The sequence below is a fragment of the Schistocerca serialis genome, chromosome 12 (assembly GCF_023864345.2).
Source record: "Schistocerca serialis cubense isolate TAMUIC-IGC-003099 chromosome 12, iqSchSeri2.2, whole genome shotgun sequence".
NCBI lineage: Eukaryota > Metazoa > Arthropoda > Insecta > Orthoptera > Acrididae > Schistocerca > Schistocerca serialis.
Window position 1 is genome coordinate 36606235 of NC_064649.1, and position 21742 is coordinate 36627976.

The 21742-nt window shown below is 38.2% G+C and overlaps 1 protein-coding gene across 2 annotated transcripts in view; it reads left to right on the top strand.

The window, feature by feature from the left end:
- LOC126427907 (NPC intracellular cholesterol transporter 1-like) overlaps nt 1–21742 on the top strand; it is a 61742-nt gene that overhangs the window by 20427 nt on the left and 19573 nt on the right. For both annotated transcript variants that reach the window (XM_050089796.1, XM_050089797.1), the window contains exons 4-10: nt 1036–1266; nt 2793–3071; nt 5108–5293; nt 6304–6530; nt 13172–13355; nt 13512–13814; nt 17716–18018. In XM_050089796.1, coding sequence (XP_049945753.1) covers nt 1036–1266; nt 2793–3071; nt 5108–5293; nt 6304–6530; nt 13172–13355; nt 13512–13814; nt 17716–18018 — 1713 coding nt within the window. The remainder of the gene's footprint in view (nt 1–1035; nt 1267–2792; nt 3072–5107; nt 5294–6303; nt 6531–13171; nt 13356–13511; nt 13815–17715; nt 18019–21742) is intronic.

Sequence of the window (21742 nt, forward strand, 5' to 3'; positions counted from 1 at the left end):
TAGGAAGCAATAAATCGATTGGCTCTTCTAGGAATGCAACCTCTTGGAACTTGTAACGTCCTTTCTTACAGTGTCCGACACTGAGCTTGGCTAAGCTTCTATTATGCTTTCTCGCTTACTGAACAAAACCATAACAAAAAATGCTGTTCTTCTTTGGAGCTTCTATCTGGTATGGATCGCATATTTGCAGATAAACATTAAAGTTTTGATTGTGTGAGGGTTTTGTAACAGTTGCTGAAAATTTTTGCAATGAATCTATCTGCCTTACCTGCAGTTATTGTGTGGTTGTTCTGCTAAACCTTGGACCAGAAAAATTCGAGAATACTTTTCATAAGAAGTCTCTAACATTTTGCAGCCATTTGCTTTATGTAATTTTTTAATTTAATTTTTTTCTTTTTGTGTGGTTCTGAATGGATTAAAATTAAAGACTAACCTTAAAGTTGCCTTTTTCATTAAAGGCTTATTGAACGCATTTAAGGCTGCTGTCCGACAAGTTGTAGGACCTTAGCTCTGAAATAGATAGGCATAGGAAACTTTACTGGATAGTTGTTGGCAGTATGGGGAAAACAGCAGTTGTGTAAATCTGATCTTTTGTAGAGAAATGAACTATATTTCAAATTGTAATTAATGTATGTATGGATTAGTAAATTTTTGGTAAATTTCAGACCTGTGTTTCTCCAACTATAAACCCAACACTGATAAAAGTTGCAAGTTATTAGACAAAATCACAAAATGAAAGTTGCTAAATAAATTGTGTATAAAAAAAAAGAATAAAGCTACTTCAACATAATTTCGTTGCAACAAAATGGCCATGACAAAATCCTGAAAAGCGAAACTGTCAACTGAGAAACAAAAATATAATGGGTGGTGCTTCATGAAACATTTACATCAGTCTCTTGGTTACATCCTCACTCAGTGACGTCTCATTGTGTAAGGGGAAGTGAGGCACTTGATTTAGGAATAACTGTTTTTGGTATTTCTGGAGGAGTTGTATCTGCCAGGACTGTGCTACTTGTAAACACTTTGGTGCTGCAGATAACCCTGGGTCTGGGCGGTGTGGTGATCGTACTGGCATCAGTGGTGTGCTCAGTGGGGTTGTTTGGCTTCGTCGGGGTTCCTGCCACACTGATCATCATCGAGGTGATCCCCTTCCTGGTGCTGGCTGTGGGAGTGGACAATATCTTCATCCTTGTGCAGACACACCAGCGCGAGGGGCGCCAGCCATACGAGTCGCATGCGGAACACATCGGGCGCATTTTGGGACAGGTATGTGCAGTTTGTCACAATTGTGTGGTTGACTATCCTCAACTAAACAAGGTATCCAGACCTTTTAATGTTCTGGTAGTGTAATTTATTACAAGGTCTGTTAATGTGGTGTTCAGTTTCAAAAAGTAATTATTAAGTCTGTTTTACCTCGGAGTGATCAGAAGTGAATGAGAAATTGTATGGTGTAAATGGTAGGTGAATGGGACCAAACTACATTTGGTAATGTTCAGTTTGCATTTAATGGTGCTTGCTTCTATTCTGCGAGTGGTTAATCTTTCAACAAACCATCAAAGGAACTTGGCATGTTCACCACATCACCCCTAGCAACACAGAATACATTTGTCACCTTTTTATGTGCGATTTAGTGAGTGCTTCTGTTGTTGACGTGAGTTGTGTAAATAAGTGGTCGAAAGATAATGTAATGGTGATAAAAGCACATATTTAGGTGCTTGCAGACCCCAAGATATGCTGAAGAAAATGTTTTCACATGGTAGAAAATTGCCAAAGAATTCATAGGTTTGGATTGTTCTATTGTTCTATTAGGTGGCAATAGAGGGAATAAGTAAAAGCTTCACGTCTCTTTTTAATAAAAAGGAACAGCACAATAAATTTACTCCAAAGTAAAAAAGTATGACTGTGTATTTATTAAACTGATAAAAATTAAAAATATATGAAAGAGCTGATTATTCTTATTGCTTATATTAATGGTAGCTGTAATTACGTGGTTTGTTATGTATCACTGTTGCTCCAGAAGTTTTTCATGTAACAACTAAAAAAAATGTTTTCATATGATGATAATGTCCACCCTCCATCAAACTTTGTCATATTTTATTGCCAATATACATTGTCAAAGTAAATAAGCTGTTGATATGACAGTTGTTGCTGTGCTGTCGTCAGTCTGAAGACAAGTTCCCTGCAGCTCGCAGTGCTAATCTATACTATGAAAGCCTCTTCGCTTCTGAGTAACTACTCCAACCCATATCCATATGCACCTGCTTACATATTCGTGCCGTGTGCCTTGTGCAGGTTTTTCCCCCACCAATTTCCAACTAGACAATTCCTTGGTGCCTGTGGATGCAGTATCAGCCAGTCTCTTTCCCTAGTTAAATTGTGGCATACATTCTTTTGTGCTGATTTAGTTAAGTACACCTACATTAGTTAGTCTGTCTATCCATCTATTCTTGAGCCTCTCGTTTCAAAAGCTTGTAGTATTCTTTTCTCATTTGAACTGCTTGTTGTTAAGTTTAGCTTCTGTACAACACTACAAGGGCAAAAAGATTCAGAAAATATTTTGTAATACTTAAATTTATGGTAAAACATTCCTATTGCAGAAATATTTTCCACACTATAGCTAGTTTGCATTTTATAGTCTCCGTACTTCTGCCATCATCAGTTATTTTACTGCTCAAATAACAAAACTCCTGTACTTTATTAAATTATTGATGTATTTCAATGTCTTGGTTTTGCCAAGAAGAGACGCTATGGCTAACACAAAATTAATAACAAGTGTACCTGCTGCCTGGCAGGTGGGCCCATCGATGTTGCTGACGTCAGTGTCGGAGTCGTGCTGCTTCTTCCTGGGTGCACTGTCGGACATGCCGGCAGTGCGGGCGTTCGCGCTGTATGCGGGCATGGCACTGCTGGTGGACTTCCTGCTGCAGGTGACATGCTTCGTGAGCCTGTTGTCATTGGACACACTGCGCCAGCGCGCCAACCGCCTCGATGTCTGCTGCTGGGTGCAAGGTCCGAAGGCCGACGCCGGTGCCGACAGTGACACTGAGGGTATCCTCTACAAGTTCTTCAAGGTGAGAAGGGGCTCTGTCGCTTAGTGACGAGAGCCACTGTTGGAAATGTAGTGGGGATGTCTGAGCCACTGACATTCTGCCAGTTGTAGAGTAATAGTGGTGTCAGGTTGGGACTAAACTTGAGCTTTGAAACACTGTGTGCTTGTGCAGGATAGTACATATCTTATCTACCAGTTCCATTAAGAAATGGTGACCAAATGTGCATCAAATGGTACTTGTGTGCATGTCACCAAATAGGAGGGAATCTGGCAATTAGTATGTTGTGGAGTGGTTGTCTGTGTAAATGTGCATTACAGCAGTGGAACTGGTTCCTCATGATGGGTTAGTGAGTGTTGCGATGGAAGGGTAATGGTTGCCATTTGGCTGTACCTGACAGGAACAGTATTATCGGGTGGATAAGACAGCTGGGGGGCTACTAATAGTGTTCTAAACCAGCAGTCACCAGTCCAGGAACAAGTGTTCAAACATGTGAGAAACTAGAATGACATTTGTTTTACTTGAACAGTGTCCTACACATTTTGCAGGGCGATACGCAAAAACATTAAAACTGTTGCGACTTTTGTTGGGTCTCTTACTGTACGATCGCAAGTTTTGTCCGTATTAACTACTGGAGGTTAGATTTGATGGACAGCACTTGTGTTCTTGCAATGATCAGCTGAGGACTACTGTTCCTCCTAAACTTGTAAAATTTGTAGCATTCTTTTTCTTTAATAACTTCTAATGAAAAGCTCATTTTTTGGCAAATAAATATCTTTATTTTAAAGGAAATTAGGATAATATTGATTTTTTTTTTTTTTTTTTTTTTTTTTTTTTTTTTACTTATAAAGCCAGAAATGCTCTTCCAAAAAATTTGAATTAATAATTTAGACAGTAGGGAAAACATAACATTTTCACCAGGAACGATTACATGACAATATTTCAAATTTAGGTAATGAATTAATCCACTGGCCGGTGTTTATTGTCCAGTCTGTTCATAAATACTCATATATGATGTGTTAATCTGTAAGTTTATTTCTTTCCTCAGAAACAATATCACCCAAAGAGAATACCAATCTTTCAGAAGCAACAGAACTTCCTATCAAAGTAGCTTTTTTTAAGAAAAGTTTTATTTAAAAACAAAAAAAATTAGTCCCACTGCTATAGCAAATTGATAAAACACTCTCTCTCTCACGCACACTCACACGCACACTCACACGCACACATAAAAACTATTTCAACCAAGACTGAACAAATACCACCACAAGCTGCTGTGCTTCAGGAGTAAAATTTGGTACAATAGAAGTGAACAATTATGGGTGCATTAAATGAAGCATAGATCACTAGTTTTCCTTGCCATCTTTCAGGGAACAAAATTGGGGGAAGAGTTCCTGAGCAGAAGCAGCAGGTTGTTCGGGGGGGGGGGGGGGGGCGGCGGCAGGGGGTATATATATATATATATATATATATATATATATATATATATATATATATATATATATATATATATATATATACCCCGAACAACCTGCTGCTTCTGCTCAGGAACTCTTCCCCCAGTTTTGTTCCCTGAAAGATGGCAAGGAAAACTAGTGATCTATGCTTCATTTAATGCATATATATATATATATATATATATATATACACACACACACACACACACACACACACACACACACACACACACACACTTAAGACTTCACAATCATGCGAATCATTCAAATGAAAGTGTAGGAAGTAGGTAGAAACATCCCAGCTGCATGTGTCTCGGAATTCAGAGAAAGTGAAAGTGGGCTGTAGTGTTGGTGGTGGAGACCAGGGTCATCTCAGACTTCCCACAGCATTTGTCAAACAAATTCTTACATATCATCATATACTCTAAGTAAACATCACGACTGTTTACAACAGATAATATTAACTTTTTTAGGCAGCTCTATAGATATTTAATATAAATAAAACCTTATGTAAATTTGGGTCATCTTTGTGAAGTAAATACAGTATTTGTTGTGTTGAGTTTGTGGGTGGTGCCAGTTCAGTGGCAATTTTTGTTGTTTTTGCAGGTGCTGTATGTACCTCTGCTGATGCACAAGGTGGTTCGTGCCCTGGTGATGGTGGTGTTCTTTGGGTGGCTGTGTGCCAGCATAGCGGTGATACCACATGTAGACGTTGGCCTTGACCAGGAGCTGTCCATGCCACAGGACTCATACGTGCTCAAGTACTTCAAGAACCTCAAAGAATTTCTCTCGGTAAGGGGAAACACGATAAACTGAAAGCAAATTCTAGAAAGTGTGATTTGTTCTTCCCTGTAATTGCCTTTTCAAACATAGGACTTATTAAAATTCTTAAAGTAATAATTAAAGTCCTCCAATACATTCAAACATTCAATGTATGATCTTTACTAAAATATAGTAACAGCTTATGTTATAAAATTTTCTCTTTATTAAGCTCACATACAATGTGAGAAATAATATAAAATACACACAGCTCATAAACTGTGCTGATGGTGAATGAAAAGCGAACATTGCTATAATCTTCACTGTCGTAAGCACTAACACACAAAAACTTGTTTGCTTTGCTTATTTTAGCATTATTACATTGTACAATATATCTTTAGACAACTTTGAACATTCATAGCCCTGAAAAGGAATACTCTCCTGTTTTAGTTCTACAGTCTGTACAGATAACACCTGATAAATTAGTAGCTATTTCTATTTGTTTTGTAAATAAAACCGCCATTTCCTGCAGCCACTTAATTTATTTATCCCAGACGTGTTTTGCCTTTTTCTTGTTCTACGGCATCATCAGTGGGTTCTAAATCAATGCAGTTTTGTTATTTTTAGATTATTAAACAGTTCACGTCTTAATTTTTTTTTTATGAAAAAAGTAATTATTTACGATTTGCTGATCTGCGCTTCCTCTCATCTGGTCTGGAGGTCGCACTACCACTTTCTTACTGACATATAAGCACAACTTTATGTTCTGACCTCCTTCACATTGTTCAACATGCCTTTTATTTACGAAACGAGTAATTCCATGCTTGCTGCAGAGGATGGCCACACAGGCAAACTTGTTAGTAACTATTTCATTTATGCATGTTGCTGAGTTTTCCCAATTTTGCAGGAAAATGTTCAGGTTTAAAATTTTTTTGTGAAAAATAGGAAATTAAACTAGTTCTCAGTTTCAGTTTATAGTGTGTATTTTACAGGATGAATAGATAAGGTTTAAGTGGTGTCTTACTTTGTGCGTCTGTTTACAGATGGGCCCACCAGTTTACTTCGTGGTAGTTCCTAAGGGCGAAGCCGCAGACTTTTCGCAGCCAGAGATGCAGAACGCCATCTGTGGTGGCCAGAACTGTCACCAGGACTCCCTGGTGACGCAGGTGTTCACGGCGTCCCGCCGGCCGCGCTCATCATACCTCGCAAAACCACCTTCCTCGTGGCTTGATGACTATTTCGACTGGTCTGGAGCGGAGAAATGCTGCCAGTAAGTTACAAAGTGCTTTGTTACATTCTCTGTGTGCGCCCAGACATGAATTTTGTGTGTGATGGGTATATGAGAAATATTTGGTTCATGAAAATTTAATAATCATCATAGCTGTTATAGCTCAGTACTGTGACAATACTATGAAATACAGGCAGTCGATAAGCTTGGTGTACACTCAATTTGGGAGTGTATGGGGGTTTAGTTAAGTGTTCACTGTGGCACTTGATATTATCATTTTCACTTGCAGGAATTAGGACCTCACCCTCTTCATTCTTCAGAGGTTAAGCAATATACTTTTACCTCTTCTTAAGTTATTTCTCATCCTACCAGGATGTCTTTCTCCTTTTGACCTGTTTTTCAACAATTGTTCGTTCTTTTTCTTTGAGTATTCTGCTCACAGGCTCTTTCCATTTTTTTCTGTATTTATCTATTGCACTGTTTATCCCTTCAACATTCAGTTTGTCACTAATTTGTTCATCCCTAATTTGCTCTTGCAGTGTGAAATTCCTCACTGCTCTTAGAAATCAGAGATTCCACATTAGTCTAGATCCCCATGTGATTTGCTGGGTAAGCCAGATTGAAGAGGAAGACAGTGCCTTACCACTACCAATTGGTAAGTGTTGTGTTAAAACCAACATTCGGGTTGAGGACAAGTTTGCTTTACTCGTAAGATCCTAATGCAGCAGAGCATCTGGGGATTGTTGTTGGTTCTGCTCGGATCAATTCCATTTCACTTTTACTGTTGCAGATCTCCTCTCTACCTGGCTAGAAGGAATTCCTTATTCTGCTACTGCCCTAATACTGCATCGTTTGTTTTTTGTGCATGTTGGAGGGAGGGCAGTTTGGGTTGCCAGACGATGGGAGGTGTCACTCAGTGCTGATAAGGCCTGTGGAGGCCAGACCAAGCAATATACTTTTACCTCTTCTTAAGTTATTTCTCATTCCTATTAAAAATATTGCTACCAGTGCCTTGATTTTTTAACACTCCTTTGTACCATCAGTTACATCAAATTTCTGGGTGGCATCACTAATTGTTACTGGAATATTCTGTGAACGAGGGCCGGATGACCCCCACTATTTTGTCCCTTCACCCACCTGATCAACTTCGTAATCAGGTGGATTTATTATAACTAAAAAGGCTTAGATGGCTTTTTTTTTTGGGGGGGGGGGGGGGGGGGGGGCAGCAACCACCACCACCGTTACTACACACAATAGCTAGGGACGAGAGAATTCACTTCAATTTTTGACGAAATTTACATCTGATTTTCTTCTTGTTTGTAAATGATCAACAGCATTAACTTTAAAGAGTTGTCACAGTAGTTGTATGAAGAGAAAGCCATAGTACTGTTTGATACTTAAAGTCCTGTTTTTCAGGAATGGGTAGATATAGAGTTCAAATTTTACACATACTAAGGTCTACAGTCACCTGGCAGTGTATAAAATGTAACCTTCTAAGTCATAGTGATCAAAAAATATGACCACTTATGTCACATACTTTGAGACCCATAAACTCATTCATCAAAACCTATAGGGTACTTACCATAGGCCTAGAATAAAGAAATTTGGCAAATACCAAGGTCTCACAGTTTCACAGTAAAAGTAAAGCAGGGTGTATACGACACTGGGAGATCCGGGAATTTATTCATCCGGGAGAAAACCAGGAAAAACCCAAGAATTGTTTAGAATTCTGGGAATTTTTCATTGTTGTAGTTTTCAGTTAAATTTTTGTGATTTTTGGCTGGTAAGAACCGATACTCTAAAAAGGATATTACTGCATCCCGCTACTGCAGAATAATTCTGCAACAACAAAACATGAACGAGAGAAAAAAAAAGAAAACGGAAATGAAACTTAAGGAAATATGCCATATACAACAACAAAACACCGTGCTCAGACGAGTGTCTGCCAACAGCAAAGTGTGTCACAGGCTTTAGAAAGACTATGCAATGCTTCTTAACAACAAATTGCCTCCGATGAGTGTGATGTGACAACCGTTTGAATTAGATTCGTTTGAGCAGTTGCGGCAGGACTGTTGGGTATGCGCAGTTGCTTCTGGTTACAGAAATGGGGCTGGCTGCCACTATCTAGTATTGTCCCGGCTCGGAAATATCGTAGATCCGTGGCTGATGCACAGACCAGTCTGAGTTGTGGTGGGGAGAAGGGTCGCCGCCATGTGACCTGTGTTTACGTTCAGTGGTTTTTTGTTTCTTCCTTGTTTCTTGCTCTCACATTAAATGAAAACAAAATGGATTTTTGTGGCCGGGAGCTAGCAAATGAATTAAAATACGTTCGTATAATTACAGAAGGCTAAATTATGCTATTAGTTTCATATTTTATGTCCACCTTTCTGACAGTCAAGCATTAATAGCCTTGCAGAACAATGAAGTTATTTTTGTTGGTTTGCTAGAGAGATTTGGCTTTTATTAAATATTTTCCGCTGAGGCAGTCAATTTATTTGAAACAGAGTGTTTAATTTCACACTGTTGGCTAGTTTCAACTGTGCGCTGCATTTCAAGTGCACGTGTGGCATTACGCCATAATACAGAACCAAACATGAGATAATACTGGTACTCCAAGAAAATTTGCATCCGAATCTGGACTTACGAATGTGCGCTTTAAGCCGAATTACGCATTTTAGTGTGGTTCGCGAAATTCCGATGCTCTTAAAGTATCCTCTGATGTATTGTTTGTTTTATGTCATAATGTAAGATCTTTTAATGTTTTACACGTAGGAACATAGGGTTTCCTGCATCATCGTAGCTGCTGAAGTGCAGTAACGCCCGTTATCTGGTGCTCTCTGGCAACTGCTGAAACGAACCTATTTCTAACAGGTCACGTGCCACAGGGAGAATTCCTAGAGTTTTGGTTGCTGTCGTAGATTTATGTGGAGAAGTGGCCTTGGTCTCGGACGAAATAATACACTAGCACGGAGAATTCCAGCAGATTTCAAGGAGAAACTGGTTAACTTCCAGCAGTACTCCATCCAGTAGCGGAAGTATTACTTTCATCAGTTTGGCAAAGCTAACGAGACGCCAGTATTTTTTAACAAGTTGAGCAATGAGACAGTATCCATGAATAGGTTAGTAAGTACCACATTAAGAGAAACCGGCAATAAAAAAATACTGAAAAACTGCAACAGCCAATTGGAGAGATTACCTACTGTCATTCTGAGGAGAACAACTGCTCAGCAAAATCCTTGCTAAGGGCTTAGTGACTCACTGCTGAGAAAAGGGCTGGATGACAATGCAACTGATTGTTGACTGTTTACTATTTGGAAGCGCAGATGTGAGACATTGCTTGCTACAAGACATGCTGGTTTTGCATGCTTTTAAGGGATGTATAATGACTGAAATAAAAGGTGAATTTGATTCACAAAGGACCGACCTTCTCGTAACACCAAGGAATGACTTCAGAACTGCAGGTGCTTGATGTGGCCATAAACAAGCCATTAAAGGACAACCTCTGAAACATGTATTAAAGTTGGAAGAAGATCATTCGCTTACACCATCTGGTAAGACTGGGAAGCTATCAGTCACCCTTATGTATGAGGGGTTCTTTGCTCGTGGTCCTCCACATCATCAGAGAAATGATGTGTATTGAAAGCGTTGGATGGCAGAGAGGATGACGAACTATGGGAAGAGAATGATGAAAAGGATGAGACTTAAAGTGATAAGGTGGATACGTGTACTCATAGTGATGAGTGAATAAGTCAAAATATGGTACCGGTGTGTTAGATACCAATGTGTTCTATCACACGTTAGAACAAATGTTTTCTGTACATACCTGCGTTTTACATGCCAGTACAAGTAAATTTCTGACAATTACTCTCCTCCCAGTCAATGAGGGGCTTATTATCAAGCAAAAATTTTTTGTTTACATATGCAAACAATTATGAAATGCATAGCAAAGGGTACTTAGCATGGTAGTGCATCTGGGTTTTCTTATGTTCCAGTTGTGCAGGAAGAATGACTGTTTTGGTGCCACTCTGTTGCTGTATGAGGTGTGATCAAAAACTATGGTGAATGAATTTTTTAGCAGCCATTGCTGGTGGTACAACTATTTGATGTAATTTGTTACATAGTCTGATCTGTTGAGACAGGCAGTGTAAAATTAGAACTCGTTCTGACTTGGCAGACAGGGTCCAGAGACACTGGAGTAATGTTATTATCGTATGTGTCTCATGTCTTGGATTTAGAACAATGAATGAACATTAAGTCCTCTTTCAAGGTCCAAAGAACTGTGAAAGAAACAGACGAAGAAATTGGTGTATAGTGATAATACTGTAAATCTGAAGACCGTTTACAAGTGGTTTGAGTGATTTAAAAGCAAAAGTAAGTCATTAGAAGACAAGCAACATTTGGGACATTGATCAGCCTCAAAACCAAGGGAAAACGTGCAGAAAATTGAAAAAGTTGTTCTTTCAAACAGATCAACAATTAGAGAGTTTACTGAAGAATGTAGCATCGAGAGTTTACTGAAGAATATAGCATCTCATGTGGGTCTGTTCAAAACATTTTAAACAATAATTGGCAAGTGAGACAGGTGAATGCAAAATTTGTTTCCAGACTTCAGAGTGATGAACAGAAGAAAAATTGTCAGTTTACTGAAGAATCGTAGAGCTGGAGTTGTTATCCAAAAATGTAACTGGAGGTCAAACTTCAGTCAATGGGTGTGACACTAAGACAAAAACTGGGTTCCCAGTGGAGAACCAGTGACTCTCCTAAACCTTAGAAAGGCATGTCAGTCAAAATTTAATATCAAAGTCTTGCCCATAGAAAAGAATGGGCCAAGCCATCCTTCATCATGACCATGTGACATGCCACACCTAATTTTTTTTAGTAAAGAGCTTTTGGCCAGAAAAGTGTTCCTGTCTGTCCGCATCCGCCTTACCCACCAGATTTAGCACCCTGTGACTTCTGGCTCTTCCAGAAAATTGAAACCATACTTAAAGAATAACATTTTGACACCATTCCTGACATTGAGAGGACCACGACATATTAGCTGTATGCCCTTCCGAAAGTAATGATTGCAGTCATTGATTCAATATTGGGATAAGTGCATAGCTAACCAAGGACAGTATCTTGAAAGAGATTAAATCAAATTCCATGTAAGCTTATTACTTATTTCTAATAGAATTATTCACCATATTTTTTATCACATCTCATGAGTGTAATCTTGTCTTTGTGGAGCCTACTGAAGTGATTTGAAGGAACTGAAGAATGTTGCTGTATTCTTCACTTAACCTCATTCTTGAAATTTTGTGAGTAGATTCTCACAGCAAGCGTCAGGCTTAAGTCACTTCAGGTTTTCCAACATTTTGATAACGCTCCACTATAAGTCGGACAAATCTGTAACGATTTGTGCTGCCCTTCTTTGTATATGCTGGATGTTGTTGCCAGTTAATTGAAGTCTGTCACTTACCTTGCCCACACCTCAGCTTATGTGATTGTTCCATTTCATATCCCTACAAATTTACACCCATGTATTACATAAGCCAACTGACTTCACTCGTGACGCATTGCTATTATACTCGTAGGAGACGTACTTTCTTTGTGTGTGTTACGTAATTTTACATATATCTACATTAAAGCTAGGTGCCAATCTTTGCACCACTTTGAAATTGTATACAGATCTGACTGAATATTACTGCAGCTTTTTTTTCCACATAGTATTTAGTTGTAGGTAACTGCATAATTTGTAAATCTCTGAGGTTACAATGAATATTTTCTGTGGATGTCATTAATATACGACATGAACAGTAAGGGTTCCAATGCACTTGCATGGGGCATACCTGAAGTTATTTCTGAATATGTAAACTCTCCATCCAAAACATGCTGTATCCTCAGTACTTATATGGTACCGCTGTATAATCCTACTTACGTTAAATGTCCGTATGGTACAAAATCAAATATCTACCCGATTTTCTTGATCCATGGCATTCAGTATACGAGGTGTTTTTGGTTTTGTAATTGGTTGGTGAATAGTAATGCAGGTAAGGTTAAGATGTGTAGCATGTTCTTGTTTTTAATTAGGAATTGTCATCAGCGTTTGAAGGCAACAAGCAAACATATTAACAAATGTTTAGAGTTGTAGGTAACACTATAAAAAAAACAATGGTCTACAGGCTCACCTATATTTAATATGTTGGAGAACCTTAAACCATAGTAACTGTTCCATAACTTATGATACTGCACTCATTGCAGGTACTTGTTATAAAGTGTTGTTTACTGCTTCAATATTACAATTTTTTTCAACATTTACAATTAGAGGTTCAACTGTTAAGTGTTTGAAAGGAACAAAGAATATACACAATATGTGAGAAGGATAAATGCAAATTAGAGTTAAGAGAAGTTTTGTCCATTTAACGCACAGGAAAATAGAAGTGGGTGTAGACCCAGCTTAGTCAAATCCTCACATTTGTATTTTAATCATGTTCCCTTTCCCTGTTAATTTGGCTAACAGAGCTCAAAATTTCTGACATTAAATTTTGAAACCAAACGAATGTGTTAAAATGTTTGGGATTTTCCGAATAGTTGTTGCTGGCATCATGTATGTTCAATTTTTCCAGTTAAAATATATGTAACGTGCAGGTGTTTTCTGATACTCTAAACCTAGCAACCTTATTTTTTCCGTTTTCATTCAGGTTCCGTCCAGAAAACGGGTCATTTTGCCCTCACCGTGCTCCGGGCTGCCAGATGTGTTTAATAGAAAAGGACAACAAGACGGGTCGCCCAAGTCCACAGGCTTTCAATCACTTCCTGCCATTCTTCTTAGCAGATAATCCGTCGCCGTCCTGTGCCAAGGCGGGACATGCGGCATACGGCCAGGTATTGTGAGGTTACAAATTTACCCTTCCTTGGCCATATGCAAGTAACGGAATGTTGGTGACTGAATGCTGAAGCATGTGCCCTGTAATTTTGACACCTATTTATCATAGATATGAATTGCAAAACAATTTTGTGCAAAAATATTGTTTGCTTCAGGCTGTGGTAATAAAACCAGATGGGCGTGTGGGACCAAGTTACTTCATGACATACCACACCATCCTGAAGACTTCAGCAGACTATTACGGAGCCATGGCTGCGGCTAGAGAGCTTTCGGCTGAGATAGAAGATTCGGTGAATGAGCACCTCCCAGAGGGAGCGCATGTGAAGGTGTTCCCATACAGTGTCTTCTATGTGTTCTACGAGCAATACCTCACGATGTGGCCCGACACGCTGCGCAGCCTGGGAATTTCCATTGCTGCCATCTTCGTCGTCACTGTTCTGCTGATGGGGCTTGACATCGTAAGTTGCAGTAGGCGTAATAATCATCTGTTCCTTGTTGGCTCGCTAATTTTTTAGTAGTACTGACTTAATAATAGAGGTTTGAACAGCAGTTTGTCACAGAGTTCACTACATTATATAAGAACATAACTACTCTGCAGGTATCAAGCACAGCTACCTTGTGCAGCTGGCAACACAGTAAAGGTTGTGTAGACTCTTTAGTCTGCTTTGGTATTATTCTGGTATCCAATGCTATTGTTTCTTAATAGTGCCATTAGGGCTATGCATGGACGTAGGCCTTCCTTTTTTTGCTTAATTTCTGTCATTCTCTTCCTACGGGCTTCCCTTCTCTCTTCAGAGCATGTTATTCCAGCCTCCTCTGTTTCTTCCTCATGGTCAACTTGCCATTTGTCAATTTAGGAATTCAAGGTTTTGCAGTTTTGGATTTCTTGTAGTAGATATTTTGGGTAAGTCGACATAAATTTTCCATTTTTGGCGTGTAATTGGCATGTAACTTTGTTTAGATCCATTATCTGAGTGGTTTCACCAAGATGTTTAAATTGTGGAACTCATTTAATTTTGTTATTTTTCATCTCCACAAATTTTGGTGCTTTCTTATTGCAGATCATGCACTCTTTTCAAAATAAATCTGGAGACTGAGTTTTTCTGCAGTAAGAATTCAATCTGAATTTCAGTTTATGAAATGTCCAGAAGTTAATATTTCTAAAAAGTCTGTAAATGTCAAGCAGTGCATAGATAACTTGCTTATGCCTAAAGTGATTGGTTGCTAAGCTTTGAGGACTTTCTTGTATCACTTTTCCAAGGGTGCAGTTGAAAAGTAGTGGAGACAGCGCATCTCTTTGTCATACTCTCATTTGATTTTGAAAAGACCAGAGATTTCGCCCATAAATTTAACCTGGGCATTTGCATCTGTCAGTGTCTGTTCTATGATTGCAAGTTCTTGTTGATCTAAATGAAGTTCTTTTAATATTCGAAAGAGTGACTTGTAGTCAACTAAGTTGTAAGATTCGATGAAATCAACAAATTAGTCGACTAAATTTTTATTACAAATTCTCAGGTTTCTTAGGACTAGCTTTGCATTCAAGATATGCTCTGGACACGAACCACCCATTCTGAATCCTGCCTGATAGTCTCCAGTTTTGGTGTAAGTTGTTCCTGTGCTCTATTGTGAAGACACTGGTATAGAATTTTGTATTCAGCTGATGCTAGTGAGGCTCCCCTGTAGTTAACTGCATCTGTTAAGTCTTCCTTCTTGTGTAATGGGTGAATTAATGCATTTTTCTAGTCTTCTGTAATTTATTCTGTTTGACAAATGTCTTATATGATTGTGGTAATCAGTTCTTTGAAATAACTGGCAATTTTTTTTTTATGCATACTTTTTGTGGTTGATATCTGATAAGTCTAGATTTCAAGTTCTTATATAACTTTCGTGTGTTTCTTGCGAAGTGTTACTATTGCTCAATTGTGTGGGACCTGTACCAGGTAGGACTAATGGGGATATTGAATGTATACAGAAAAGGGCAGCACAAATTGTCAAAACTTTGTTTAATCCATGGGAGAGTGTGACAGAGTTGCTCAAGAAACTGAACTGGCAGACTCTTGAAGATAGATGTAAACTATCCTGAGAAAGTTTGAGAAAATCTACTAACAAAGTTCAAAGAACGAGCTATAAATGATGACTCTAGGAATATACAACCACCACCTACATATCACTCACATATGGATTGTGAAGACGAGATCAGAATTATAACATGCACAGAGACATTGAATTAATCATTCAGGCCATGCTCCATACTTGAATGGAACAGGAGGAAACCCTAATAACTGGTACAATGGGAAGTGCCCTCTGCTCTGCACTTAACACTGTTTTGCATAGTTGTCTTATTGCAGTTCTAATTGTTGTAAGCATCCTGTGTTGAGATGGAATTGCATACTCTTATTCCTCAATTCACAGAGGGTGCCATATTCTTTTCTGCAGAGGAATTAGTTACTGTTGATTTGCTCAATTTACTTTAGAGTTGTCGCCAGTTCACTGCTTTTTCTCTAATTCTTCTGTGAGAGATGGTTGGAGTGTGTTAGTGTTAAATTTGAGAATGTGACTCCTTATTTGTGAACCTCTGAGATTTTAACTATACTTTTATTGTTGTCAGTTAATGATAAGAGCATGTTTGCACCCTTTCTGTCTTTGATGTTCATAATTTCTGTCGTTTCAATGAGAGATTGCTACACAGTCAGTTCAGAATTCACCAATGAATCAACTTGGTGATTTCCAGTGATTTCGATGTCACCTGTATGGATGGTTCCTTTCAGAAGTGTGTTGACATTATTTTAAGGTCATTATTACAGCCCTTCTTCTTATTCTTCTTATTTTATGTTTGCCACTATGGGCTACATCAAACTATTTCTTTCCTCATCTTCTATATTTTCTTCTTTCTTTCATGGTGTCTGTTCTGATAAGTACAAACTTAACCAGTTTTGGTTTTTATGTCTTCAACAGTTTGTTACATTTCTTTTAGTGATGTGCATACTTGGATATTTTCTAGAATCACTTTAAATTTTTCCATCTTTTTGGTTTCTTTGATCCACGAGGTATCTGTTTTCAGTATTGCAAAATTTGTTCAGAATTTTGGGTCTGTGTCCATTGTTATAATATGGCTACAGTAACACTGTCTTCATTGTTGTCCTTATGCAAATGACTTCATTTAGGCCTAAACAAAGTAAACCAGCTACAAATGTTGATTGGCCATCCTCTCTGCCCACATTTGATTTGTCTGCTATAAGCTAATTTTCTGGCTTTGGAACAAGTTGCTTAGTCCTCCATTTCATTTTACTCCTGATCAACTTGTTTGTGTTGAAATGGAAGTAAAAAATTTACCTGTTCTGTGTAACTGCTTTCATGATCCCTGCCAATGTGATTTTCTTATATTCCTCCAATCCATTAATGGGCACTGTTCCTGCTTTATATAGTATCTTTTTCTTTCCTTGACATTCATTAGAATTTTAATCTGTGTTTTCACTAAGAATAATTGTGCACTATTTCATCTTCATTGCATCTTAGTCGTAACTGATAAACTATGCAGTTTGGGTGCAGCATATTTCTTTTCTCTTTTCTTCAATATGGTGTCTTTTTTTCAGTAGGTTGTCCTGGTGAAAATTAGTGTTTCTGAAGCAGACATTCAGATTTAAACAGTGAATAATTTGACAGGTATTTAAAATAGCTTCATTTGATTTTATCATGTCTAAATTTTCCTTGATTTCCCTAAATAACTTAAAGCAAGTGCTTGGCTAATTCATTTGAAAAAGACACAATTTCACTCCACATCCTTGCATACAAAATACTTGAATTATTTCTGCATCAGACTTTAGTCCCTCCCATAACTTTTTGTGTTACCTGGCTCATAGGTTGGAACAAGGCAAGGCAAGACAAGACAAGGCTAGAGCATACAAGGATTTGTACAACCATAGCTAGCAAATCACTGTGCATTTCAAACTGGGATTGTTTTGTTGAGAGTAATATATTCTGGCTCTTGTCCCTATTATTATTATTATTATTATTATTATAATTATTATTAGGTTCATTCTCTGTTAAGTTTAACCTGATAAAATTTCACATTTGCTTATTTTAAAGAGTATGTTTAGCAAGAAGACTTGTTAGCCACAGCAGGCCTCCCAAAAACTGTGGCGTTTCTCGGAACTGGACATTAATACACATTGAGTATTTGTATATGTTAAATTGCTTGCAAATGGGAAAACTTGCTTGTGACAAAGATCTGTGGACTCAGTTTGGTTGATTAAATTTTAGTGGGTATCACATTAGTTAACAGTTAAGCAATAAAATTAACAAATGGGAGTTACTTTGTTTGATGCAGTACTGTAGTAGCTGTCAATTCAAACTGTGCAGGTTTCATCACTGGTGACAACTCTGACGATAGTAATGATTGTGACGGACATTGGTGGTTTGATGTACTGGTGGGGCATTTCGCTTAATGCCGTATCCCTGGTGAACCTGGTGATGGCTGTGGGCATTGCCGTGGAGTTCTGCTCGCACCTGGTCCACTCGTTTGCAGTTTCCGTGGAGGAAACGAGGGTTGCCCGTGTCACAGATGCTCTGGTCAACATGGGCAGCTCAGTCTTCTCTGGTATCACACTCACCAAGTTTGGAGGGATCCTTGTGCTAGCGCTGGCCAAGTCTCAGATTTTCCAGGTAAGCCCAAGTTGTGTTTAAATGTGTAACACAGTAGTCCGTCCATGTTTGGAAATACACTAATGCAAAGGCTGGTAATATAATGTAACATTGTCAGCAATATTTTCATGGATTAAGATACTTGGTACATGCATTGTGGTATTCACAAAGGAACCAGCGTTATTATTCTGCTGTGGCATGTTCCTGAGTACTATTAAAATGTCTAAGAACTGCGTAAAGTCATACTGCAGAGAGAAATTTGTTGTTCAGGGATGTGATAACTGTTATACCTATCTGCTTTAATTAGACTAAAAATGGTAAAAATTTGGTCATAGAACTGGTATTTTCTCTGGCTGAAATACAGCGAATATTGTCACGTTGGTAGAGATCTGATGCTGAAAGTAACACGTACAAATGTTTCTTCATAAAATTTATGATCCATATGAATGAATGCATAGCATGATGATGCATACAGAAGTGTGCAGATTCCTGCTGCTCCATCCAACGTTTGGCATGTGTCTTCTTTAAATTGGATACAGGTGTTTCTAATGCTACACAATGAAGTTGTGTATCTGCTGTGATGTTGATTTCTTGTAAATCTTCCTCAGTTTCTGTTAACGTGGTGAATCTCTGCCTTCTTTGAACTGACTTTCCTGTCAGGGAAGTGAATATCATATTCAAATGTTGTATATTTTTCGTTATACTTCGGTGTGTTCCACACCCATAAGAACATCTCATTTTTGGGTATATGGAATGAAAACTGGATCTGATAGTCCTTTGTTGAACATTATGCAAATATACATCCACTTTAGTGTCTCCTGTGGAACATGAATGAGTTGGTCCATTTTGGTGAAGTAGTACATCGTTCTCCCATTGATTTTTTTTAAAAAAATTTTTATGTATGAACTATATTTTTTCCTAAGAATTTTATGTCTCGTGCATTGACACCTGTGACAGCTGATGAATGTGGTTTGTGCTCTATACAACCTGTGGGATATGTTTTAATGGATTAAATTACTACTGAATAGTATTGTCATTCAATAATTAGAGACAAATTGGTCTGGGGAAAAAGCGTTTATCTTTACAAAATAATACTTTTTCTACTTTCCAACATAGTCCCCTTGAACATTTATGCACTTGTTCCAACGGGCTACAAGCTTTTTTACTCTGGCTGCAAAGAACTCTTTATCTTGATGTTTGAACCAATTTCCCACAAACTTTTTCATGTCCTTGTTGCCCTGGAAACTGTTCCCTCAGTGCACCAAACAAATGGAAATCACTAGGTCCTAAATCAGGACTGTAAGGGGGATAGGGCAGTACTTCCCAGCCCATTGTGTTGGTGGTTTCACAATTTAGTTGAGTAATATAAGGATGTGTGTTGTCTTGCTGGAGAATCACACCTCTCCTCTGAGATCCACATTGTGTCTCTTGTGGATGGCTTCACCTTGTTCAAAAGCAAATCCGAGTATTTTAGCTGTCCATTGTGTGCTGCTCTTTGAGATAATCACAAAAAAACTGGACCTTCAGTATCCCAAAACACCATCAACATGACTTTTCCTGCTGATGGTTGGATTTTGAATTTTTTCTTGACAGGTGAGTGGGTGTGTTTCTGCTCCATGCTTTGTCTCTTTGATTCTGGTTCATAACAATGAACTGTAGTTTCATCACAAGTTAAAATTTTGTTGAGGAAGTGATCACCTTCTCTTTTATAATGATCTTTTAGCTTTGTACACACTCTCAACCACGTCAACTCCTTTGGGACCCATCTTGTACATGTTTTGCAGTACTTCAGTTTGTCACAGATAATGTTAGTACTGTACCAGTACTAACTTGAACCTTATCAACTATCATTTCCACAGTCTCACAGCAGTTGACACAAATAATGTCATCAATTCGACATTCAAGTGAGGGATTGAAACTGCAACTAGTCGGCCAGAAAGGTGTTCATCAGCCACTGAGTCGTGACCATTTTTGACCTCCTCTACCCACTTCTAAAAATTTGCACAATTCATATAACCATCATAAACTTTACACATTCTACAGTATATGTTCACTGGTTTCTCACCTTCAGCAAGTAAAAAACGAATAACAGAATGTTCAACTAATGTGGATGTTTCTAGTGGACTCGCCATCTTGAAATGTATTTTTGATGTTATAAAGAAAACAATGTTGATACATCAGCTGATCAGGGCTCACAGTGATGCCAACTTAAAGCCATAAAAGTACCAAACTTGCCCTACTAACAGTTTTTTTTTTTTTTTTTTTTTTCCCCCCTGCAGACCAATTTCTCTTTAATTATTGAATGACTCTTGTAGTTGAGGTGGTATTGCTTGGCATAATTCTCCTCTATCCTGTACATTTTCTGAAGTTTGATGGCTCTTTTGAAGCCAGTTCAACTGTCCAGTTTTGATTGTGATATTTCTTCTTAAGAGTTTTAAAGAGAGAGCTTTGAAATTGTCTTTAATTTCGTTGAAACTTCTGTGGTACGTAGATAAAGTTTTCCAAAGTAATGGTTTTTTCCTCCCTCCAGTACCTTTGATGAACTCATGAGAGCACTGCAGAGTTCTTCTCCTGTTCACTCTGTTCTTTTACAGAATCTGAAATGGTTTCTGTGTACCTTCAAAGACCTTTCAAAATGCAAAAAGGTGAAGATGAAGATTGTCCTGGTACATTGGTGGCTCCTAAAAATACTTCCTTCAGGTTCTTTATCATAATTGTCAATGATTTCCTACATCTTTCCCAGCTTTCCTTTACCGTATAGGTTCTAGAACTTGTCTGTTTCCTTCTCAGAAAGGAAAGCTTAGTAGGTTGGGGAAGGTTGGAATGAAGGAACAGATCATTTGGAACTATCATATTGGAAGGGACCAACCAGTCTTGAGGATAAGAAGGGAGAAAAATGAAGGGACGGTGTGGAAAGGATAGGGGATCAAAAATAGCACATTGATAAGAATTGTGGGAGCTTCAGTCTGGAGACGATAAAACAGAGAAATAAAGATGGACTGAGAAAAGATAAATGGAAAATACAATATATTGTGCTATTAAGAACTAAAGAAGGTAGATAGAAGTTAGAGATCAGAAAAATTTCATTTGGGATAAATGTTAATTTTGTCTCAAAATCCAAAAACAAAACCAGCTTATAAATGCTGCTTCATAACGAATTAGGTCCAGATGAACTATTTTATCAGAAACAAGTCGCAATAGCTTTATTTTCTGCTTATAAATATTGGAAAAGTAACCAATTTTTGATTGATGGGCTGTGCCAGATAATGTGCATTACCAATTTGGAATGACGATGGTGTAAGAAAATGTTGAAGAAAGAAGTGAATGACACGTCAGTGCACTCGAGGCTCTGGTGTCACACTAATTTTGGACACCTGAATGGTCTCTATGATATACACACGTAATGTATCTTTCAACAAATGAATGTGTATGTATGTATGTCTGCTGGTATAATGTGGAGATTTTGACTTTGTAGTTTAAGGTGGTAGGTGTTCTGAACTGAGAATCAGATATGTGCAGGGGTCAGGTCTGAAGTGCCATTGTAGAATATGGGTTCCACACACAACATAGTGTGACCATTATGTTGTGTGCGGAGCCCATATCCTGTGTTTTGTGAAGTAAAAACGCATTAACAATGTAAAAAAATTACACGAAGTACAATAATATGTGTGTGCATGTCCTTGGAACCCAAGAGGAGGAGGATCGGTCACAACAGAATGTGACAAGCTATCAGTTCAGGATACCG